This window comes from Meriones unguiculatus, chromosome 18 (assembly GCF_030254825.1).
Source record: "Meriones unguiculatus strain TT.TT164.6M chromosome 18, Bangor_MerUng_6.1, whole genome shotgun sequence".
Taxonomy (NCBI): domain Eukaryota; kingdom Metazoa; phylum Chordata; class Mammalia; order Rodentia; family Muridae; genus Meriones; species Meriones unguiculatus.
In genome coordinates, this window is record NC_083365.1 from 37767074 (window position 1) to 37792717 (window position 25644).

At 48.4% G+C, this 25644-nt stretch overlaps 1 protein-coding gene across 1 annotated transcript in view; it reads right to left on the reverse strand.

Moving 5' to 3' along the window:
* Abtb2 (ankyrin repeat and BTB domain containing 2) overlaps window positions 1-25644 on the reverse strand; it is a 155606-nt gene that overhangs the window by 15352 nt on the left and 114610 nt on the right. The window contains exons 2-5 of the mRNA XM_060371597.1: window positions 24088-24234; window positions 19441-19654; window positions 2490-2642; window positions 741-906 (exon numbers count right to left, since the gene is read on the reverse strand). Of these exons, the coding sequence (XP_060227580.1) occupies window positions 741-906; window positions 2490-2642; window positions 19441-19654; window positions 24088-24234 (680 nt within the window). The remainder of the gene's footprint in view (window positions 1-740; window positions 907-2489; window positions 2643-19440; window positions 19655-24087; window positions 24235-25644) is intronic.

A 25644-nucleotide genomic window follows, 5' to 3' on the forward strand; every position in this document is an offset into this window, starting at 1 on the left:
CTGGAGTCTTCTGACTCTGCAGGTGCCTCAATGGTCTCTTCTATAAATCAGAACTCACCCCGGGAATTCCCCACCCTTTCTCCTATTTTCATCTTGGTATTTCTCATCAGTGTGCTCTTTGTGTGTCTGTCATGCCCTTCCCTTTTCTTTTCGTGATGGAGACCTCACACATGCTAGAAAAATACTCCACTACTCCTCAGCATTCAGTTTTGTTGTAACAGGAACTCACTTTGTAGTCCAAACTGGCCTTGAACTCAGTATGTAGCCTAAGCTGGCCTTGAACTCACCCTGCTACAGCTTGCTGAGTGTTGCTGACTCCAGTTGGATCATGTGCTTGTTTCTTACTCTCTCTCCTCACCAGTGTTACTCCCTCCATGAAGACAAGGTTTCTCCGGAGCTAAAGAGTGGCTGGCACGCACACTCCCATTTGCATGCCAGCGATTCTACCCAACAGCTTGCAGCTACTGAGCTGCCTCTACTGGATTCTTCCTTAGCCCTGCCCCATCCAGGAAAGTTGCCAGCCTTCTAGCCAGGGAGATAGAATCCATACTACCGTGGTTGCCCAAGGGGTCCAGGGGATATCCAGGGTAGCCTTCTTTCAGGAGCTTGAAGCTCAGAGCTGTCTGAACGCGTCTCAGTCAGGTTCAGGATGCATGGACCATGACTGTTTCTCCCACCCTAGCAACTGTCAATTCCGAGTTGGTCTCTAAGCCTGGCCTAGAGGAGTTCACAGAAGGTACCTGGTCATCCATTGTGTTCACCCCATCTGGGCCCAGGGCCTCGATGGCCTGGCTGATGAGGTCGGTTCTCCCACAGTTGAGCATGCGGAAGCCCAGGTCCTGGTTGAATCGTTCAGTAGCAGCGCGAGCATCCAGCCTCCGGAAGGAGCTGAAGCAGCACTCGGGTCTGCCCGGGAGAGACCAGGAGGCGTGTGAGTGTGACTGTGACACGAGGCGCAGCTGGGCCTGGCTGGACGGGAGGACTGAACTGTGCAGAGGTCGGCCATGACTGACCTTGCTGTGTTCTTGCCCTAGAGCAGTGCCTCTCAACCTTCCTAAGGCTACGACCCTTTAATACAGTTCCTCATGTCGTGCTGACCCCTGACCATAAAGTTATTTCATTGCCACTTCATAACTCATAGCTGTAATTAATTTGGCTTTTTTTGTTTTGTTTTTTTTCTAAGACAGGGTTTCACTGTGTAGCCTTGGCTGTCCTGGACTCACTTTATAAACCAGGCTGGCCTCAAACTCACAGAGATCCTCCTGCCTCTGCCTCCCTGAGTGCTGGGATTCCACCATGCCTGGCTGATTTGGCTTATTGTTATGAATCACAATATAAATATTGTTGGAGATAGCAAAGGGGTTAGGATGGGAACCACTGCCCTAGAGAATGTAAAGTTCGGCTTCCCAATACATGGGTTAAGGCAGTGGACTGAGTTCTTGAGACCTGTCAACTGTCAGGAAGCAAATTCCCAGATCAAAATAACCTATCAAAGAACCCCCCCACCCCCCCCACCCCCCCCACCCCCCCCACCCCGGAGGAGGAAGAAGCTCATCAGGTGCCTGGGCCTGGGCCTTGGCACTTGGTCACTGCATAGTGCTTGCACAAAGCAGGCTGACCTTCAGCTCTTGAAATGGGCATTGTGGCCAATGTCTAGCTTTTTCCTCTGTGTCGCTTCAGCATTGGCAGGTAAGGTCCCAAAGTATCAAAACCAAAACAAGGCAGGGAGAGGCTTAGAATCCCATGATCAATCAACTCAACCTACTAAGGATCATTCTAGATAAAACGTGTATCTATGCAGGGAACATCAGAGCCATCCAAAAGCTCCTAGCTGGGTCCTTTAATTAGGTCAAAGTGTGTAAGATTCATGTCTAGAGCATGGTTTGGGCACAGTCAGAAAACAGAAATGCAAGCCACCTCTCAGGCCAGGGATGGCCAGTGGGAGCTCCCCCACGAAGAGCTTCTGCAGCAGATCTATCTACGGGGCAGGGGTACTGTGGGGAGGCATAAAGAGCATACACTGGGGGAACATATGAACTGGCTCTCAAATTTAGGCACCTCTGCCGGAAAGCTGCTGTACCTCCCTGACCTGCAGTTTCTTCACCGATGACCGAGATGCCAGGCCTAGAGCAGAAGAGCTCAGCACAGGGCTCCACACAAGAAAACCATGGTGAATAGAGGGACAGAGAAAGGAGCCTCCTCGGTCAGGACCCCAGATTCGCACTATGTGCGCTCTCCAGCCCAAATTCAAAGTTGTGTCTATTCTGGACAGCAGTCCAGTGGTCTCAGCCGAGGCCAAGAACAAATCTGTTCCCATGCTTAGCCTTGTCATTTGCGGAGGACACTTAGTTCAACTCAGGTGCCCTACAGCCTTGCTCTGACCTCCCCCCACCCCCGGGCAATAGAAGAAGCAGGGAGCAGAGGGGTGTTGTAGGTGTTGAAACATGGATGCTGTGACCACCCGCCCCCCTTTCTTCCAGCCTCCTCACTTGAGCTGGCGGGGCTCGCAGTCCAGGCCCGGGAGCAGCAGCCGGGCTGCCTGCCGGATGTCACCGCTGTCCACAGTGAGGCTGCGGCGATGTTCTGCATAGGTGATTGCCACCCGCATCCACTCCATCAGTGGGGGCAGCAGCATGAAGGGCCTGTGAGGGAGCAGAGAGAGGTCAGGTCTGGGTGCGGTGCGAGACTCGCTTTACCCTTCAGAGTGCACTGCCAATACTACATCTCTCCCCCCAACATCTCGGCCTACTAGAACAGCCCCTAGAACTCTTCCAGCACGGCATCACCCTGACTGGCCTAAGGTCACAAAGGATGCCTCTCTCATCTCTGTATTCACCTAGCCTGGGACCTAACCCAACAGGTTTTCAACAACTGTTTGTTGACATGCTAAATCAATGAACTAGCATCTGTTACTTAGCATAACATGCAGGCTTTTACCCGGACCAAGTCATGTTTCTGCTCAGAAAAGAATGACATCTGTCTATGACACCCGGAGCCAGGAGTGGTGGCATACGCCTGTAATCCCAGCACATAGGAGGTGGAGGCAGGAGGATTAGGAGTTTAAGGCCACCCTTGGTTATGAAGCAAGTTTGAGGCTAGCCTGGGCTACAGAGGTCCTTGTCTCAATAAATAAATAAATAAATAAATAAATAAATAAATAAATAAATGGATGTCTCATTTTCAAGGGCATGGTGCTGATTCATGAAGGAAGTGGGACTATTTGGGGGAACTTGTGTAATCTAGGAAAGAAAAAAACAACCATTCATGAATTATCACTGTCTTCAAGACCTACCCTGATTATAAATGTCCAATTGAAATCCTCTCAAATGTCTGTGAAATTTCCAATTCTTGAATTACAAGGCAGGAGGGCAGCACAGAGGGACATTTCCACATATCCTTAGCCCACAGAGAAGCTTTTACTTAAACCATTATTAGCACTGGAGACTGGTCGTTCATGCTTGTCTATTGTAATTAACAGCACAGCAAAGAACAGAGCATAGCCATTAAACCTCGTGTGTGTGTGTGTGTGTGTGTGTGTGTGTGTGTGTGTGTGTGTGTGTGTGTAACAGGGTCTTACTATGTAGCCCAGGCTGTCCCCAGCCTCCTAAATTCTGGGAGTGCAGGCATCACCAAGTCTAGCTATATTATTAAACCTGTAACTGGGCATTTCCCAGTTCCTCTAAGGCAACCTTCCTAATGTCGCAGCCCTTAATACAGTTGCTCATGTTGTGGTGACCCCCAACCATAAAATTATTTTCGTTGCTACTTCATAACTGTAATTTTGCTACTGTTATGAGTTGTAATGCAAATATTTTGGAGACAGGTTTGCCAAAGGGGTTGCAACCCACAGGTTGAAAACCGCTGCTCTAGGGTAAGCTCCAAGGGGATGCTCAGGAAGCGCAAGTCCTAGTCAGGATGGTGTTCGTACTCATCCTCTTCTCCTCCTTGTGCCCCGTCAGCTCACTAGATAGAGAATGCAGTAGTGATAGCCTTGGAAACTGCAGACTGAGGAGAGGCTCATTCAACCCCCATTGCATTGGCTTGATTAGAGAGCAGAATGTTGGAAACCATACTATCCAGACTCCATTGCAATTGGGGTTCTAGGTGCGAATCCAGTTTTATAAGTAAGAACCTGCTCTATAAGATCCAGGAAGCAGCAAGAGGCAGAGGCCACCTTTGTGTCCCTGCTGTTTCTGCCAGCAGACCAGCTGACGAGAATCATGAAGTCTTTTTCTCTCTTCCAATAGCATCCTTGTGTCTAGGCTCTATTTCTCTTGTGTGCTAGAGGCAGAGACAGCAGAAGTGAAAACATCAAAGACTCGTCATCCCAGCCTCTGTCCTAAATCACTTCTGAGGACATAAATGCTCAAATCCAGTACCTGAGGCTATGGACATGGTCCTAACAGATGAGCTTTGTGTTGTCTGAACTGCTGTTCCTGAAAGCCTGGTCTAGATTCTGCTCCCTAAGTCCTTTCTGTGTTTTGGTTAGTATCTAATTCCTTGTATTAAGTCCCATCCTGTTTTCAAATACCTAAAGTGATTTTCTGTTTCCTGGATTGAACTGATTAATCTCTAGAAACCTAAATTATCCCTCTGCCTCTAGGGTGGTGATCAGTGAGTGCCTTGTCTTCTAACAAAGCTGACCTTGACAACCAAGCTCTTCAGGCCAAGGACGGCTTACCACCTCCACCCTCCACCCGAGGTCCTCGGGCAGGTAAAAATGATAAGCAAGGCACCGTCTTTCTTGGTAACATCCTGTTCCTGGGCTGGGGTTTCCAGAATGCTTTTTCCTTTCTACTAATTCATCCTGCCCCCTGGGCATGGCGAGCCGAGCAGTCCTACATTTTGTGACATTCTGGAAAATCCCTATAAAAACTCCCGTCTCCAGAGCTATGTTACAGCTTCAGACTGGAAGGACCTGGAGGAGTGGGGCTGAGGGTGACTGATATGCGTCTTCCTCAATGTCTCTCTCAGTTTATCTTTCCCACTTTTTGCTGTTTCCCAAAGCTGAGGTTGGCTGAGAACCCTTTTATGCTAAAAAGCAGTTGGCCTCAGGGCTAGGCCCAGAGCCAGGAGCCCTTGTCAGGCTGAGGAAAGCCCCTCTGCAGCCCGTCTTCCTGCTGAGAAAATGCTGGATCCGATACCTCAGAGTAGCCATTCTTGGGTGAGTTTTGGTCTCAAGTCCCTTTTTTTCATACTACAGAAAGTTACCAAAACCCTCAAAGGCTTGTATTGATCTTATTCTATGATACCAACAAACTGTAAAACAGAGAAAATGCTAAAACACATAAATAAAGGAGTATTCCACAAGCTATCACATTGACAGTATCATGTCCAAAATCCTCTGGAAAACTCCCTTGGACACTGTGCAAAAAATGAAATTGAAAATCAAACATCACATTCTTTTAAAACAAATCTGACCCTGCACTCTCCTGGCAAGTGTCTCTGGGGTTCCAGGAGTGGCCATGATTTGCGGACTTCTGCCAGGTACCTGTGCTGGTTAGGAGTCTTTGATTGTTTGGTCTTTTTGGGGATCGGGAGTGGCGGAAGACACGATCTCACTAAGATGCCGTGAACCCCTGGCTGGGGAAACTTACTATACAGACCAAGCTGGCCTCAAACTCACAGAAATCTGCCCCCCACCTCTGTCTCTTGAGTACTGGTCTTAAAATTTTGTGCCATCACACCTAGCACTGTGCCGAGTTAGTTTTCATTGTCAACTTGACATAATCTAGGGTCAGCTAGGAAGAGAGAGCTTCAACCAAAGAACTGTCCAGATCAGATTGGCCCGTGGCCATGTCTGTGAGCTATGGTTTTGATCAATGATTGATGTGGGGGAACACCACTGTCCCTAGGCAGGTACGTCTGGACAAGCTACCAAGAAAGCCAGCCGAGCACGAGGCAGTAAGCAACGTTCCTCCATGCTCCATGGTTTCTGCTTGAGTTCCTGTCCTGGCTACCCCCAATGACAGACTGGAACTTGTAAGAGGAAATAAACCCTTTCCTCCTCTAAGCCCCTTTCATCAGGGTGTTTTATCATAGCAACGGAAAAGACAACTGGCATAGTGTGTAAGGGCAACACTGCCCAGGGCTGGCAGGCAGCCGCAGGCTGGAGCTCTGGTGGCACACAGTCCTGTCAACGCATTCACTCCTGCATCAGGGTCCTGAGGACCCTGGATCCTCACAGGCAGCCTTCTCACTGGAAGAAAGGTCTGGTAGCTTCAAGTCCAACTGAACTGGCTATGGAACCTCAGGCAGGCCACTGCCCTCTAACGGGCCTGGCTTTGTATTAAAGAAGGGGTGAGGTTTATGTTTATACGTTTTCTTGTTTTCTTCCATGGTGAGACTCTTTCTCCTTTCATTGCAGACTCATCACCACAGTAACTGTACCTACAGCCCAGAGACAGAATCTATGGTTCTGAAGGAAGACTGGCTGGCTGAGATCAGGTGCTTTTTCACTGACTAAAACTATGTGGCTCTATACAAATGGCTTCACCTCTTATAGTCGCAGTTTCTATATGAGTAAAATGGGTCTAAACTATATGAGTACCTCCCAAGACAGCCATAAGTCTGTACACAAAGTACTTAGCAGAAGAACATTGGGAGCCTGGTATGTTCTCCATAAACGACAACTATTCTTACCACTTTAGTATCTGTTGATAGAGAAAACACATAATAGAAAAAAACAGGCCCTATTAAATGCTTCAGCTCCAGCCTCCTCACAGGCCAGCTGAGTCCCTGCCTTCTCCCCGCCAGCAAGCATAAACACGTAAGCCTGCAGGCAGGATGCCCGCTCTCCACTCCAGCCCGGCTCATAAAACAGAGCAAGCAAATGCAACCACTATGTTGAGAATGAGCTGCAAACCCTTGCGCTGACAATGAGGAAACTCACACAGGACAAGAAACATAGCAGAGGCTTGTGAATCACCGACATGTGGTGGTGGTGGGGTGCTACTTTAAGGGGTCTGCAGCCCCCAATAGACCATGCATGCTGTTTGTGCCTAATCTGAACACCATTGCACACACAGTCTAATGCTGCTGCGATGAACAAAGTGACAACAGAAGCACTGACTTTTTGGTAGCAGCTGTCTTTGTGGGCATAGAAGAACATAAAAGAAGAAAACTAACTTCCAAAAGTTGTCTTCTGACCTCCACGTACACGCAGCGGTGCTCCCTGCCCCCAAATAAATACATGAATGCAATAAAGACATTAAACAAACAATAGAAAGCTGCTGGGCTGATGGTGGAGTCAGAAGCAGGAGTGCCGCCTTGAATATGCTGGAGTCTAACCCCGAGCACAGCAAAACAAACAAGCAAAACAAACAAAAACAAAGAGAGCAAGTTACTATCTGAGGAGAGTCCATAAAACACATCAGTGAAAATGGCTTTTTCTACATGACCCTGGACAATTCCTCACACTGCTAGAGACATAAGCCAGCGGCCCTCCCCAAAGTCACACAGAAGTAGGGGTATGGAACCAGTGTCTTTCGCTACTCCACTTTTCACTGTCTATGCCTGTGAGCCTGACTGCCCACCCAAGGGTGTCATAAGGCCCTCAACAAGACTCAGAGAGCTATGGCTGTCTACTCTCATTTTGTCTGTCTGCCTCTCTGTCTCTGTCTCTTTCTCACACAGAATAAGTTTCTTAATTTCTTGATTTGTAAGAGGTCCCCACAGCCTGGAAAAAAGGCCTGCCCCCAACACATGTATGATTTATTAGGGCCGCAGTCCTGTAAGCAGTGTCTCAACATGGAACAGGAAACACCTCCAATTTCCAGCACAGAGCAGGCTCTGTTCTTTCTTGGGGTGGGAGGGGACCTTGAACAAGAGTCAAGTTGGCAGATGGACACTGGCCTGTACCTATAGGCCATGTAGTCCAAAACTTGGGCAGGGAGAAAGTCACGTGCCTCTGTCCCAACCTGATGTATTGAGGCCTGGACCCCTTTAAATCTACCAGAGGAAGAATTGGGGACAAGAGCAGGAGATGCCTACTAGCTAAGGCCTCAGGTCAGACCTCAGCTTCACCCTGGGAAGGCTAGGCCAGGGTTTTCCCTGCCTGTGTATAGGGGCATGACAATTCCTGGGCTGGGAGGGTAAGAACAAGGAATCAGTTTTAGGTTTATTTTATAAGGACATTTCTCTATTATCTTTAAGCAAAGCCTTACCCAGCCTGAGAGCACCTTGAAGCTTAAGAAAGGAGAAGCCAAGGAACCCCAGAGCGGAGGCAGGGGGCTGCTACCTTGTTTTTTGTTTGTTTGTTTGGTTTTTGTCCTCAGTTCCTACATCTTTGTCCCACCTTCAGCAGGAGGCACAGTAGAGGGGTTGCTGGGGTGGGTTCCCCTTTCCACAAACCTCACAGTGAAACATGCTGCATCCTTGCCTTCCTTCCTACTATCTGGGTAAGCAGGGAGCAGGGCAGAAATGGTGCAAAGGTTGCCAGATTTTTCCACAAAGTGACGATCTCACAGACAGAGATTTCTCTGGGAGGGTTGGTGTTGGCTCTGGAGTGCCATCCTGAGGCCCTCTTCCTGGTTTCCCTAAGACTTCCAGAGCTGCTGTGGCCCCAAACCAAGCCAAACGCCCATGTAGAATAAAGCCAATACTGTCCCGCTGAAGTCAGATTCCATCCCAGCACAAAGGAAGCAATTCTAGTCCGCCGAACATCTTGGACTAATTATTTTCCTAGAATTGCTTGGTAAACCAGGATGGTTTGGCTCAGCTTGGAGGGAGAGCTAAGCACGTTTCTCTCCCTGGACTCCCAGGCCTGTGTCCCCCCTCGCTGAGCCTGGCTGCATCAGAACACTCAGCTGATCTTAACAGAATTCGTGTTTGGGACCAGGTGACTTCTGTTGAAGGTGTGGCTTTGGCTTTCTGGGGGTGGGGACAATATAGTTTCTTATTTAAACTCATCTGGTACAGATTAGAGGCAGTAGAAGAAGCTTGCCAGATATGCTACACATATGATGATTTCTAGGTTTTTGCTGTTTTGTTAGGGCTTGGGATTGAACTCAGGTCCTTGCACATGTTAAGCTTGCTCTGCCACTGAGTTACACCCCCAGGCCTCTAGGGTACTGGGTTGTTGTTTTTTTTGTTTGTTTGTTTGTTTGTTTGTTTGTTTGTTTCTTGAAATGAGGTCTTGTTATGTACTCCTAGCTGGCTCAGAGCTCATTTTGTAGATCAGATGATCAGGCTGCCTTGTACTTGGTCATTCTGCCTCTGCCTCTCAAGTCCTGGGATTAGGGCTATGTAAGCCCTGTCTGGCTTTCCCCCACTTTGGGATATTGTTGTCCAGGCTGGCCTTGAACCTCAGGGGTCAAGTGACTCCCATGCATCAGTCTTTGGAATAGATGGGATTGGAGTGGGTTGCCTTGCCAGAGCAAATGCAAACATGGGTATCAATTTCAAACATGGCCTAGTCATGATTGGATATGATCCTCTTCTGGCCTCTTGCTAGCGGTTGCTCTGGAGGTCTCAGTGGACTTTGTCAGCAATGGAATGTGCAGTCAACTCTCTGACAATTGGGACATGAGGAAGAAAAGAAAATCACTAACAAATAATGTTTACAGAGCAGGTAGGGGTTTTTGTTTAAAGTCCCTTATGTCTACTGAGTAATGTTCACAGCTACGTTATAAAGCAGGTACTGTTACTATCAGTGTGTGCTTTTACACATGGGTAAACTAAGGACCCTGTTTTGCAAGGGCGATTCCTCTCATCCACCAGCTTGGCATGTCTCCACGTTCCCCTTCAGCAACATGTCCTATGACATGCAGTACTTAACAGGTCTGTATTCTTTTATTTGTGTAAGACTTCTTGGGCTTCCCCCCCCCCCCCCACGAGTACAATTTTTCTAAAGTCTCACTGTTACCTCCTCCCACCTTCCAGCACAGAAACTCCATTAGGGACCATCTGCTGAGTTCCTAACAAAGGGCAGATTTCTTCTTCAGCCCTTTGATCATGTTCTCAGGGATCCATTTGATCCTGAGCTGCTCCTGAAGGTAGAGGAGCTACCTTGTCTTTTGCTTCTGAAGGCTTCTGCCGACTTGAATATTAGCACAATCTTCCTGGATAAGAAACAACTAGTTCCTGGACAGAAAGATGGCCACAACCCATGAGAACTTCCTAACCAGGAATAATGTCCTGAGGCTAAGGTTACTCTAGGAAAGTAGCAAGAAAACTGGGATAAGACAGGGAAAGGGAGAAGCAGATGTGGCGATGTGGTTGTGCTGACATGCATGCAGCCTTGAGTCATGTTGGAAAGAGCACAGCTGATTGTCCTTTGCATCGGGCCTTGACTCCTGGGGGTATCTTCTGTGGGTGAGGAAGTCTAGCTGCCAATAGAGACTGCATGCAGGCCACCACCACACTCTTTTCCATGCATTAGGGAGGGCCTTAAGCCTTCAGTTGAGGCCATCAGACCCATTCTTAGGCTAGCCCTTCGCAGCATTGCTGCCTGAGGGTGGAGACTAATCCAGCCGGCCAGGGTATCACTGCTACCCACACACTGGGTTGTAACAGTGTGACAGCAAGCCTCTGTGGTGTGGCTCTCTTGGATGGAAGGTCACACCTCATCCACAGGGCCCACTGCCGCTATATGCCAGAGACCCACTTTCTCTTTCCACACTTGCATGGGATAGCCGACTAAGGTACACAATTCTCTCACCACCTAAAAGCCACATAGGCAAGGACTTCTGACCTGTGCAAGCCACTCTTTTCTCTTGTGGGTACTTGCCACAGCTCATTGGCCTCTGTCAGCAAGGCAGCCTCATCAGGATCCCAGGGCTCAGCTGCCCCAAAGACAACTTCATTTACCTCACAGACATCTACCTGATGGGCAGGGAACATGGTGGGGTCTTTGGGCTAGGTCCCTGAAATGGGTCTTTCTATCCAAATGTAGCTGAGTAAAATCATACTACATCTGCTTCTCTTAATACCTGTAGTCTAGGGAAGTATGATATGATATGAACATCACATATAGAGCTTCTAGGAACTTCTGGGAGACAAGGTATGTTGAAATTGAGGTGGCCAGAGAGGAACACATATAGAGAGGAATTCCTGGTAGATAACTCATGACCCTAAGAATGGGGATGGGGTCTTGTGGATGGAAGGTAGCATTTGTTCCAAAGCAACCGGTAAGAAAAGGCAAGCTCCTAGTTTGGATCTGAACCCACTTTCTAAATGTACAGCCAGCCCAACTGCAGCCCTGTGAAGACTCTGGCATGGGCTTCTGAACTGCATACTATATTGCTAGGATCTGAGCACCAACTTATGCCAAACAAGCCTGAGGCCATTTGCATATTACCTCTGACCCTTCAGCTGCATGGTGGGGATGTCTATCATCATTTCATGTTTTACCAATGTGGAAGCCAAGGCACAGGTCTCAGGTCACATAGCAGCCAACTGTAACCTTCAGAAAACATGACAAGTGTACCAGGGTCTTTCACAATGTCCAGCTACCACACAGGGCACAATGAACCCGCTGGCTGGCAGAGAAGTAGGAGATGTAAAGGCTCACCTCTGTGGGCCATGTGCCCACGTTGCCTAGACTCCAGCTTTGTACTCACAGCCTCAACAGGCTCTGAACAGGAGGCTGGACACCAGGGTCTCAAAGGGTGCACCCCAGGATCACGAAGGATTAAAAACCTCATTCCAAAAACTGCACATAGTAAGCAGGGGAAAGCGAGTGGGCAGGGCAAGCCACAGCCAGCTGAGAGGCTGCTGGTCTGGGTTGTGTGGGAAGAACTAAATCTAAGGAGAGGCCTGGCAGGCAGGTAAGGGCAGGCCAGAAACCAGTCTGGTCTGGCTCTTGCTCTGCCAAAGCTCCTAGCTTACTCTCATCCTCAGGGTCTGAACCACCTCCAGACTGTCCTTGGAAGCAGCTCAAGAAAGCAGAATCAGTTCCCTTGAGAGCTGGGATTTCCCCACACTAAGGTACTCTCAGAAACCCAGCCATACTACAGACAAAACAGATTGTTGCTGCCCATGTTTAAAAAAAAAAAAAAAGAAAGACCTCCACATGAATGAAGCCCTTGGCCTGGCAGTTCCCAGTCTTCTTTTTTGTGAAGACTGGCAGTTCCAACAATGGGACAGGAAGTCCCAGGCAACGGACAGCCCACAGGGGCACTTGTCAGAGGCCTGGCCAGGATCCTGTCCTGTCTCCATATTCTATTATTTGGCACTGCCACTTTCTTTGTCTGCCCCAAATCCTTAGCTCGATCCTTCTTGGATGTTGGCAGATGCCCACATTCAGGATGGCCACCCAGAGTTAGCAAACTCAAGTCTAATGGGAAGCAGTCGAGCGCCAGCCACCCATGTCACAGTGGCTAGGGGGGTGTGGAACTGAGAGAGAGGCCCAAGTCTTGCCCTCTCAGTCCTGGTAAGGCAAGAGACTTACCACCCTGTACAGTGAGGAGTTGTTAGTTTATCATAATCAGAATTCCTCTCCTGAGCTCTCCTCTGCATCTTCCTAGCTGAGACCTTGGCATGTCTGGGTCCTCTGCAGGACCTTAGTTTGTTTATCTGTAAATGGGGAACAAGAAGAGCTTCCTCCAAGGGACTGTCAGGGAGCTGTGTAAAGTGCTTCAGAGGCTGTCAGGGATGGTCTTGACGTTGAGGGTCTACACGGAATCCCTTAATGTTCTCTAATGCATCCTAGGCTGCCTTCAGAACTGACTGGACCCACTAACCTTGTGGAGTGTGGGTAAGAAACGGGATGGGAAAGGTGGAGTAAAAAATTCTGCTAAGCTGAATTCTTGATTTTCATGAAAACAACAATAATCAAATGCATTGGCAGCAGGTCACACACAGGTACTATGGCAGAAGCAAGCAGGAGGCCTGGCATACAATACACTGTGAATGTAGGAAAGTGACTCTGATAATTTGTTTGGCCAGAAAAGTCCAGGCTGTAGAGTACTTTGAATCCTTGGATGGTAGAGGGCAATACATCTAAAATTTAAAATATACAGACAATTTAGTTCCAAACAATTCTCACCTAAGTCCTTTTGGGACATCTGGTCTACCTCAACATCTTTATCCTTCACCAGGTTCTTCACCTACTGTTGGTATTGAGTTACAAGAAAGTAAAAACAGGGAGGTATATGAGCAAAGGGGAGGAAATATGCACTTTGAATAGACATGATTTTTAAGCTCATCAATTTTTTGGGATTATCTGTGAATTAAGTATGACTTCGCTATTTTAGTCCTTCCGTAAGTTTATGGTAATGACATTTGTACAGACATTAGTAACTACCACATATGGGGAGCTTATTCCGTGGCAAAATCTCTGTGTATTACTTTATTCGATCTCCACAAACTCAGTTGGAAATAGGTCAAGTCATTTCCATTTCAAGTAAGGGAAACGGAGGTTTGGGAAATTAAATCACTTGCTTGCAGTCACATAGCTAGTAACTGGTAAATCCCTCTGCCCTAACCTCACAGACCCCAGTCATTAGGTGCTACTGCTATTTTGCTAGCTATAGGCAATATTTAACTGCCTACTGTTTCTGGGACTGTTCCATGTGCTAGGAACACCTCAAAAACAAGACAGACTCATGCTGCTTACATTTTCAAGGGGTGAGAAAGAGTCAGGCAAGTATATTAACACCTAAACAAGGTCATTTTAAATTGAGAAAAAAAGGGGGGAGCAGGGAATGGCTTGGGTGGGATAGACAGTTCTCTGTGTGCTCTAAAAACTACATACCAGTCCTTTTGGAGGTTACTGGAAATGCCAACTGGGAGAACAGAGAAGTAATACTTAATTCACTCAATAGCTATTATTTCATTTACTTCCATTTTGGGTAAACAGATGGAGATTTAATGCACAAAAAGCAGAGAAGAGGCAGGGAGAAAAGAGCTTAACATTGCAAATCTTCTTGAAGTAGTATTTAAGGGAATCACAAGTCAGTAGCATGAAGCTACCATCACCATCATCTCTATTATTTGGTAAGAAAACACTTTCGCAAGCTGAGCAAAAGATTAACGAGCCACTTAGACTCAACCCTCTGAATGCCAATCGGTGGGCGCCTCTGATTTCTTTAGAATGCCTGTCTGAACACCACCCTTCTGCATCTGACACAGAACAAAGGAAATAGATGGCTGTCCTCACTGTGGGGCTCACAGTGGAAGGGTCATGTCCCCAGAACTTGGGGAGCCACCTAAAGAAGCAGGCCTGGAGTTCCATTTTTACAAGAGGAAACAGTCGTACAGAACCAGAGGAAAAAAGGCTAAACTGGACCCTCAGAACGTACCTCTGAGGATGTGCTCTCCAATGGCAAACTACTGACCCACAGCCTGATAGTGAAGCATTCGATAAACAGTAACTGGTAATGACCGATTGGTGGTGGTGCTGTTAGTGTCCTACCAAAGTTTTGTGCTTTTAAAATGTGGATTTATTTCTGTCATGGTGCACCTGGAAATAACAGAAGCCCCGTGTTTTTGTTGCTCGAGCCATGCCACTGCTCTGAATTTTCTATGGTCGTCACTTGAGGCCTAGATAAAGCCCCAGGTCTGATCTGCCCCTGTCCTTCAACCATTCTAGCCTCCTCAGACTCTCCTGAATATGGTAATGAAGACATCAGATACACTGCATGTCAGATGCCGTTCTAGGTGCTCTATTAATCTTAGAGCAGCTGGAGGTTGTTCCTCTATTGTTCCTATGCTAAGCAGTGATGAGACACAAAGCTCAGGTGATGAGCATGAGGCCATCTGGTTTGGGGATTTGAAGCTTGGCAGACTCCGAGCCAGAGGGCCAACCTAACACATCGCCATGCTGAAGATCCTGAAATACACCAAGGCTGAGCTCAAAAAGTCTATCTCTGGACCCAAGTTTACTCTTCAGATAAGGCTACATCAGCTGAATCAAGACTCAATGACACCAGATCTTGCAAGGTCCCATCCCATTTCAGACACTCGGTTTAGAGTCTGCGACATTGGAAGGCTCCAACCCTCTGAAGGGGATCTCCTTCTACAAATACACTGTGTAGAAGCTGGGTAAGGGAGGTAAGGAACTGGAGGTAGGGCCCAAGGCTTGAGCAAATAGACTTGTAGCCACATACTATAATTGCCACTCTTCTTCCTGGCCTTACTTTTTCAGGGTCCTGGGCTCTGATGCACAGGACTAGTCACCTTGTTCCTCTCTGACCCCTCTGAAACTCTCTGTCTTTTTCCATTCCCGATGGTTGATGACAACTTCCGGCCATTTGCTGGCAAGAGAGTAGGTCTCTTGCTTCCCCTGCATGTCTACACAGGCCTCCTTCTCATTCCTCAGGACAGTTACAGTCTAGGCTGCCACTCCAGCTGGCCAACCCTCTGCCTCCAGGCACTACCACCATCAAGGACCACACTGGGCCAGATGGTTGCCCATCCTCCTCCAGGCCTCCGGGGAGGGAGGCGCAGACTCCTGGATCCCTGACAGGAGCTTCTTTCACTTTCTAAGCTTAATCTAGTAGTGAAATACCACACAGGGCAGCAGCTGTGACTAATCCTGTGTGTTAGGCCCTGCCTTGTGTCTAGCTGGTGCTGTGACACAGAGCTGCCAAAGAGCAAGGCATCCTGGGAGGGCACAGAAATGCAAAGCTCTCAAGGGTAACAAATGGGGTCCTGGTGTAAGAAAGGAAGGTGAAGCTAGAGGGGCCTGGAGGTGTAGACCTGAAAGCTGGAGCTGACTCATTGTGTCCAAGAGCTTTAGGGGCAGGGGAGAGCTATATACAACACTGTGAAAAGCCAACGGCCTAGGGCTCAGAAATGTAGTTTTAATTCCCATCTAGCCATTCACCATCCATTGTTTTTACACCACCTTTCTGATAAATATGGTCAAAGAAGCAGAAATAGCTAGAAATGCTCTTTAAAGGGAAGAGTGTGATACATCACACTTTATTCCCACCCTTCCTCAGTGTGGGGTTTTCTGTTATTTCTGGGTGCATATATGTGGATGGAACTCAGGTCCCTGCCCCAGAGAGTGTACACTATTCCTGAGGCGGCCTGATTCACAGCAGTAGAATGTCTTCCTACTCCTTTCAATGATGCCCTGCCTGCAACCATAACTGCCTACTTTTTTTTGGACCCCCTTCCCTTGCAAGCATAGAGCACAAAGGTCTAGGGGAACATTGCCGAGAAGAGATACAGAGGCCCCACTGAAAAGTACAGGCTTAGCAGGGAATGATACGATGTGATCCACACAAAAGGGATGCTAGCTGGTATGTTGCTGCTCTGTATCTGCAGGGCTGTGGGCACTCAGGGCGCCTCACAAGAAAGAACCATATTTATTGTTATTATATTTATATTTATTATAACAAAAACAGAGAAGACTCGAATAGCCACACTACCAAACCCAGGCCACCAAAATGACTCCCCTAGGTATGAGGCAGTGAATGAGGTCACTTAATCCCAAAGAGACCCTGACAGCCATCAGTCCCCAGGCAGGCCTTCAGGCCAGACATTCGCTGCCACACCTGGAATCACGGGCTCTGTCCAGTTTGGGCTGAGTGCTTCTGAGACAAGACAGAGGAAGGACCTCAACAGGAGGAAGCAGGCAGAGTCACGGGAGCATTCTGAGTTCACAAAAGCAAACCCCTAAACCCCTAGCAAACTCCAGTTACCACGGGAAGGCAAATTTTCCTCAGCACTTTGGTGGAGATGTTGGGGGAGCAGAGCCTCAAGGGGCTCTGGGCACACCCCAGCTCTCCACAGCCTCTAGGGTCTGCCCTATCCAAGGAAATCTGAGGCACAGCAGGACCTGCCTCAGCAGAGGGGACCAGACCACAAAGGGCTGCTGACCTGGGATCTTTGGGCATCTGCTTGTCCATAGGAAGATTTGAAGACTCTGGATTTCACTGCCCCCAGAGTGGGGGGTTCTAATTTCCTACCAATCTAATACTTGTTTGCAATGATTCATGGAAAAATACCTTTGTGACCAGTAGACTTGCGCTGCAGAGTGTGGTTTCCAGATAATTGGTATCTAAACACATACACATGTCTGTGTTACTATTCAAACTCAGTGGCTATCACCACATGCAGATAATGGACTCCTGCCATAGAGAAGCCTGATGCTGCCTGTTAAGAGCTTGGGGGTGGGGGTGGGGAAGGAGTACTGAATACCCCAAGGGGCAAAGCCAGAGGCTGTTGGATATGAGGTGGCGATTGCAGCCTGAGAGCTGAGCAGCTCAGCTCAAGGGCAGCAGGCTCAGCTACTTGTTCACCTTCTGCAAGCTGGCTTTGCCGAGACCTGGCATAGGTCTGGGCCTCACACCTCCAGGGAACCTTACCAAACAGCAAGGAAGTCTCCTCCTCTTGTATCTCTAATGTGGTCTGCCTAGCCCTTGCTCCTTCCCAGCCAACTTTTGCAACCGCAACACTTTCTCCACAAAGCAGAAACAGCTGGGGTGCAGGGCCTGCAATCTGGCTCCGCCTCCCACTCTAAGGGCCTGACTTCCAGGATGCCTCCCATTCCAGCTGTAGCCTTGTTTTGGGTCAGGCCCAGATGGGCCTCCTCAGCCTTCCAGAGAGAGAAAATGATGCTGACATCATAGCGATATCAGTAATAGTAACAATGATGGGAGCATTTACTGCTATCATTACTCCTGTGTACGTGCCAGGCCACTATCGTTTTATGTTTCTTCCAGTTACAGGCTATATGGTGCAGGGGTTCTGAGCACAGCCTCTGTGGTCTTGGCTAGTTACTGAGTCTTTCTGTACTCATCTATAAAATGAGCACCTCCTTCCTGGTAGGATGTGAAAGATATGAACGCACACCCATAAAGTCCTCGGCATTGTGTCTGATACACAGTAAATACTCACTGAGCCCTGGCTGCCTTCCTGGAATCCTCTCACGGTCCTCTTTACCACTCCTATATTTACAGCAGAGGAAATGAAGCACTGTGAGGTTGAGAACCTGACACAAAGGTCTCAAGGTTCATGAATGACGTTGTTATTTGTATCAGGCCATCTGGGCCACACAGCATGGCGTGCTTTGCTGCAAATATTGCTATATGTTCACAGGAGAACCAGCGCTTCCTGGAAGCTATTTGTAACCTGCCAGAGCACAGAATTCTACCTTCATGTGCAGACTGTTTGATTGCAGAGTCTCTGGAGAAGGGGGCCTTGCTGTGGAGCAGGCTGATGCCACCTGAAGACAACAGAGGCAGCTGGGCAAGGCCTCAGGCCACCTTCCTTCTGGTGGGTGAGGCCCCTTGGGCTCTTCCTATGTTCTGTGTCCTCTTGGGTAGCAATAAGTACAAACAGGGTTTCCAAAGCCAAGTGAGGGTTTCTCCCATGAAGGAGAACACAACTTGAAGCCCACAGAAAAAGGTACACGCAGCACCTATGGTTATTTGGGATATATATATATATCCCTTCATACATACATATTTCGAATATATAAAATACATAAATATTATACACATATTTGTTTTGTGTTTTGGGGGGACAGGTCTCTCTACAGAGCCACGGATGTCTTAGAACTCACTATGTAGAGCAGGCTGGCCTTGAACTCAGAGATTCCACTTACCTTTGCCTCCTGAATGCTGGGATTAAAAATACACACCGCCATGCCCAGCTTATTTGGTGTCTATTTTTAAGAAGATCTATTTATTAAAGTTTTTAGGTCTTTTAGTTATCTTAGGCGTATGAGTATTTTGCATACATGTATGTATGTGTGCCACATGCGTGCCTGGTGCTGGCAGAGGTCAGATCCCCTGAGACTAGAGTTATTTATGGATGACTGTGAGTTGTTATGTGGGTGAGAATCAAACTCAAGATTCTCTGGAAGAGCAGTGCTCTTAACCATTGAGCTATCTTTCCAGTTTTGGTATATTGTTTAAAAATCCTTTAGGCACAAAGTTTCAAAAAGGTTAGGCCTCTGAGACCTAGAACTGGAGTCCAGTCCTCAAGTTTACACGGCCACTCAGGCTTCCCATACTCAACCCTTTACTGGATCACTCTTGGGAAGTCCACAACGTGCAGACATGTTCAGCTTAGAAAGGGCGGGGCCCTGAAGACAAGAAAAATCTACCATGGCTCCAGCAAGCAGATGCGGCCGAACATTCCCAAGGTCCCTTATAACAGTGGCACTGTCATTAGGACAGGTGACAGCTACCACTGATAGAGGACCAGTTACCACTGTCCTCGTGACTTTTTCTCAATGTGCCTGCTCACCCAGCCCCCTGCCACCTTTCCAGATCTATAAGGACGTCACATTTTGTAGAGGAAACTGAGTTTCAAAGAGCAGAGTTAGTGCACGCTAAACTGAGGCTAAAGCCCACTCCCCAGCCTCAGTGACCCCCACGGTACATCTGCCCTGGGTAAAGAAGTATCACATTATACCATGGGCCTTCATCTGTCTGAGCACCCAGGCCACCCTTCAGACCTGCTGGCCAGCTCCAGGCTTCTCGGAAGATAAAAGGTGCATTTATTTGTGAGCATCTCCTACTTGGCAAGAATGATACCTACCGTTCATTGTTCAGGGTCATTCTCGGGGGATCCAGGTTGGGGTTCTCCATGGACTCCATCTGTGGACACCTCAGGAAGTAGTAGAGTGTGTGTAGAGCATCGGGGGACCATGTGATGGGCTGTGGTGGCTGGCGAGCTTGGCGAGCGGGGCTGGTGCCTGGGCACAAGGGGTGCCGCCCCTGCATGTGGTGCATGGCTCGAGAGACCAGATCACCTGGAGAGGGGGAAGGAGAAAAGGAAGGAGTCTGAGTTTCCAGCCCACATTCTCCTAGGGTAGCAGCTCCCTTTGCTTAGCATAATTACTGTTTACCCCGGAGTCAACAGGCTGAGGAGGAGACTGTCACCTAAATGCACAATAGCAATTTGGTTTCCCTTTCATTTCCAGTCTTGCCTTAACAGCTGAATTACAAACACTTGGCAGGGCTGTCTCCTCCAGAATTTATGCTAATGTGGTTTCCTTTTCAACATCTCCACTCTCTTCACCGCCCCAGGGGCCTCCCTCAGTTCTCTGACCATGGGAACCAGCCAAGCACAGGCTCTGTGGAGAGTCTCTCCTACTCTGTCATGTGCAACACCCTGGGCCTTTGGAAGTTAATGGCTACCACCATCCATTGGACCCTCATCCATGCACAGGGGATGCAATTCATTAGAAATACAAGTCAACTTAATTCTTACAGTGCTAAGAGTCAAGTATATCCCCATATTTAGAGGAATGCATTGAGACTTATCTGCTGAATGTATCTTTACCCCGTATCTTCTGGTCACAGGGAATCTGTGGTGGAGTATGTGGGCTGTCAGCTAGTTGACCGCAAAGCCCATGAACTTCACTGTGATATGGGCTGTACCCTGCCTTACTGGAATCTGTGGGGTCATAGGTCCCCATATCCTGTGTTGTGTTTCTGTCTTAGTCTTTTCAACTTCTCAGCAGGCCCTGGCAGGAAATGTCCCATCATTGTGTGAGGCCACAATGCTGAGAAAGGATGGTCTGAAACAGCCCCAAGCACCTGCAGGCACCTCTGTTCTGAGACAAGTGGCGCCTTTGTGTCCTCCGGGCCTCCTGAGCTCTGGGGGTCTCTCCTGTGGGTCAGCCTCCCTGAACTCACAGCAGCCCTTTCCACAGGAAGCCTTAGAGACCCAGCTAACTCTATAGAGTAGCAGCAATGATCAGGTCCTAACGGCACCTATGAAGTAACTAAGTCAGCAGAGCCAATTCATTACTTTATTCTGCCAACTTCCATCACTCAGCTTATGGGTGTCTGGTTCTGCTTTTCCTCGTGTTCCCAGAGCCCTGTGGAGTCTCCCGCACACAAGGTGCTCACAAAAGTCTGATGAGTAAAAGTCTGATGAGTAAAGAAGTAGTCTTGTGCGTGCGTTTCATTTTCAAATACTGTAACGCTTAAGCATACTGACTGCCAAATTCTCCCAGTACAGCCATGGCGATGGTGACTGGCTGCAAGCAGGGGTGGACAGCCGGAACTGGAACACCCCACCCAGAAACAATCCCCCAGGTACTATCCCCATCCAAGGTGGGCACTGTCTCTTCCCTTCTCATTCTTCTCATTCCCCAAATTACAGGTAGTCGCTTGGGAACTCTGGGACAAAAGGGCTGGTGACAATGGGGTCCTGATACCGGCTCATGTCCAGAGACTCTTGACTGCATTCGTCTGGGGCAAGACCTGACACCTTTAATTTGTAAAAATCTTTTGGTGATTTTAATACTCAGCCAGGATTACAAATCATCTGACCAGAGCCCAGACTGCAGAATCTAATACTCCGTGGCTTCAGATTAAAGGTCAGCTACTTCTACTCTGTGTACCCTAAGTAATGATCAGAGCCTCAGTTTCCTCATCTGTAAGGTGAGATGACACTACACAATCAATTTTGAGGAGTCAAAAGAACAAGAAATGTGAAGCACTTAACCTCTTTGTGAGTAAGTTCTCACTTATTAAAGGTGAGGATGTCACTGACATCCTGTTATCACCATTCCTCCATCCTTTCTGAGAGCCTCTTGAGGTCCTCCTAGGGCCACTACCTGCAGTCACACACTGCCCCATATTTTCCAGGAGGAGGAGAGGAGTCTGGCTCTGCAATGCCAGATCCCAACCCTGCCCTGGGGCGCCTGGGTGGCAGAAACTGGCATCAAAAGCAGCAGGAGGATGTGCCTCCAGCAGCCAGTACCAGCTAAGTTGGTGGCAAAAAGCCGAAACCTGGCTCCTTTTCCCTTGGTCTGAATGTCCTAACAGTTGGCGAACCACAGGACTACAAGGAAGAGAAATCAAAGTGTCTGAGATAGCATCAAAGAGATGTTGTGTTGAAATCCCATTCCAAAAGCTGGACAAGGTAAAAGTCATTAGCATTAATTACTTTTATTGTTGTTTTATTGTTATTGGTGGAGCTCCCTTTGGCAGAGCATTTCCAGCCAGAATCAGGCAAGAGACTGAAGGCAGCAAGGAAGCTGCTTCTGAAGTTTCCTTTAAGGGAAAACAGGACACAGGGGCTCAGAGATTCAGAAGAACCATGAAGGTGATGGAGGAGAGGTAGCTGACTTCCTCAATCTAAACCCTTGCTAAGGGCAGCTTTTCTCTAAGACCAAGAGACAGACGCCTAAAGACAGGACTGATGTAAAAGCTTAAGCAGCTCTACAACCCATCTATGGCCAAAGCCATAGCTTGCCTTGGGTTCTCTTCTAGGGTGATTTTTAACACATCATTTTCTATTTTTTAAGCTTTATGATAGACAAAACCAAAACAATACAAAAAACCCACAGCAAAAATCTCATCTAATCTTTAGACCCACCTTGGAAGTGGGAATTTATTTCCATTATAGAAAAAAAAAAAGAGGAAATAAGCTACTGGGAGTTCAAGGATAGGTCATAGCTGCAAACTAGCACAGAAGTTAGCCAGGGCTGGACCTAGGCCTGTCCCCACCCCATGCTCTGGACTGCTGCATCCATAACCACACCAAGTACAGCCCGTGAGCTGGGACAGGACACATGTTAGTGGTGGTCACAAACCTGTTAATAACTCACAGGTTAGCTCTAGAAATGAAGAATGAACTCTTAAAAAGGACACCCACAAGGGCTGGGATGTAGCTCATCTGGCAGAGTGCCCCTAGCATGCATGGAACCTGGGGTTTGATCTTCAGCATAGAAAAAACCTTGGACGTGGTGGTGCATGCCTATTATACCAGCACTTAGGAGAGGGAGGTAGCAGGATCAGAAGTAAGGTCATCTTCAGATATACGAGAGAGTCTGAACTGGGGTATAAGAGACCTTGTGTCAGAAAAGGAGAAAAAGAAAAGGCCAAACATGTCTTTCATGGCAGTTTGAATTACAATTACTTCCATAGTAATTTTGTGTTTATCTAAGAATAATTTTTAAAATTTAGGCTTTTGCTTTACATATCTTATTTCATTTGCCTGGATTCCCATTTTGAATGTGTTTTGCAAAATTTTATTCTGACATTGGGTACAGGAATATCTGTGGTCCCTTGGCGCAGCTTGTTCATAGAGTTCTACCCCAGCTGGGCTGTTGCACAGGTGGACGCTTGGTGCCTTTGGGACATGCCTGTAGCATCCATGAGAATCGACTGATCCCAAGCTCAAGGAAACCTTGGTCTGCTGCCCAGAACCACCCACCAGGCATGGGAAAACAAGCCCTCACCCCTTACTAACCATGAAAGGCTTGATTAGAGGTGCTGCAAGTTTCACGCATGTTGCTGCGGCCCTCATTATGAGCCATCAAATAAAAACAGCAGGCAAGAGTCTGGAGCCCGGCGCTGGCTTCAAAATAAGCCCTCTAACATCTGGCCACCCTTAAAGAGAAGTGCTTTGTTTTCTTCTCATTCCTTTTCTTTAAAGCTTCACGGGTACAGGGAGACAGAGCAAGCCCAAGGACCAGAGCTCTCCACGCAGCTGGACCTGTTGTAAGAATGCAGTGTCCTAACCTACCAGGCAGGCTGGCCCTGGCTGGGCACAGAGTTAATGCATGGAAAGCCTAGGGTGAATCCTAGGTCCATGGCACTCAGTGCCAAGTATCACTAGCCTCATTAAGGTCTTTAGTCTCTGAAACAAAAATTAAAATATCTGCCTCCACCTCTGTCCCCTCCCCTGAAGAGTAGGTTAGCAAAACCTTTGGTTTCAGAGGGAGGAGCCAGGCAATGTGGTGTATGACACAGCCTGTTCTGCTGTCTCCCAAAAGATGCAATGGTGATGTCTTTTCTTAGTGTCCTAAGGAGTGGCCAGGTTAGAATAGAGACCAAGCCCAGGGAAGTTTCAGGAGCCAAACTGGGTGGGACGGAGTGTATCCCTTCTGACATACAGGTGGGCCCAAACTCACGCTCTCACACACACTGAGCACCAGGAGCTGTTACCTGTGTGGGGCAAGTTCTGGGCACCTGGAAAAAGCAGTGGGCAAAAGCAAGTGAGCACCTGTTCTTGTGACACTAACACTTTCTACTCGGAATGGAAAACTCAATTATTTACTCAAGTTTCAAGCAGTGGCTAGGGCTTTGAATAGATAGATCTTAAGCCACAGGTGAGAGCTGGAGGAAGGAGGTGGGAGCTCATTTACACCAGGGGCTTGGGAAGGCCCATCTGACTACATACCTGAGTTCTGTCTCACTGGGTCCCCCCAGGTCACATACTTACTCAGCTCTGAGATGCTGCCCACACATGTAGCCAGGAGGGACTGCTCCAGTGTCCGCAGCTCCAGCTGAGCATAGGCGTCAGCTCGCTCATCATGGCCCAGGGACCCTCCATTATAAGGACTGAAGTAGGCTGGGAGCGAGAGGACACCTATGGGGGAACAAGATGGAGAGGTCACACACTGGGAGCAGGGAGAAACTCTGCAGACCATCCCACAGCTACTGTGTCCAGGGCTCAGCCCCACTCCTTTCCTCACAGAACAGGACAAGGACTCCTGAGCCTTGGGAATGGGGTCTTTCCTCAGCCTAGTGCCCCAACGGTCACAATGAGAGAAGCAGACTGATTTTGTTGGGTTTTACCCATATACAGACAGAATTTGAAATTGCCAAGGAACTGGCCTATAGGTGCAGGGGCCCTTCAACATGCTTAATCGGGACAGAGGGTTCCTTTCCGGGTTCTGGGGTGACAGAGGCACTATAGCACGGTGCTTGGTCGGTTCCAGTGACCACGATCCTACCCCTTCAAAGGCTAGCTGCCTCCAGAGTCCTCTCACTTCCCCACTTAGCCCATTTCTTCTTTCAGCCCAGAAGGCCCGGAGACACCCCTGGAAAGGGACACTGCCCTCTCTCTCCACGAAGGGGACCGTCTCAGTCCCTGGCCAAGTCCAATTAGTGTTTCTCATTAGCACTTCAACAGCAGAGAAGAGGGCTTCAGAGTCCATCCCAGGGGACGCCCGCTTGTAAATCTCTCCAGCTCACTGTGCGGCTTTTCAGCATGTACCAGAAAAGCAAAACCTGTGGCACGGAAATGCCCACTGCAGTCAGAGCCTTGGTTGGGAATTCCCAAATTCTGTGAGCCACTGCTTCTGTGAGGGACTGTTCAAGTTTCTTCCTACTGTTTGCTTATGTAAATATATATATAAGTCTAGCCAGTCAGTTTGGGAATATGTGCAAGACTGAGTTATAGTCCCCTCTCAGGCACGCACAGATGTGACAAGGATATACAGCAGCAGAGGGATGGTTAGGGTAGGCCCTGGAGTTCACAAATGCTGTGCTGACCTGTGGTCAGCCACATGATCTTGGGCAGGCTACCTGGTCTCTCTGTTAACTAGAGACGATGGTGGGAGAACATAAGTAACCTTCTCAGGTACGCAGTGGGAGTAGGATTCAGAAGATCCAGTTGAGATGGTCCTAGAACATGCACCCTTGACTCCCTAGGAGTCCAGAGTTCAGGGAATACACCACTAAGACTCATTCTGCCCCTGTTCAGTGGGTCATGTGTGTGAGCACACACCTGGGCAATGCCAGGCACTTTCACTCATGCACGATCCCTGCTGAGCCTGTGCTGTTTCTCTCTTGGGGGGCAAAGGCACATGGCAGTCTTTCTCTGGCCTGGGCCTCCCTGACTGTGTTTCTCTGGATGGTCCTATGGGAACAGTGATGGGGTCTGTCTAGCCGTCCTCCTCGGTGCCAGAGCAGCTGAGGCTAGCTCCTCTATGCTTCCCCTTAACCCCATCACAGCTAGCATTGGCTCCACAAGGCCTGAACCAAAGCACTTCCT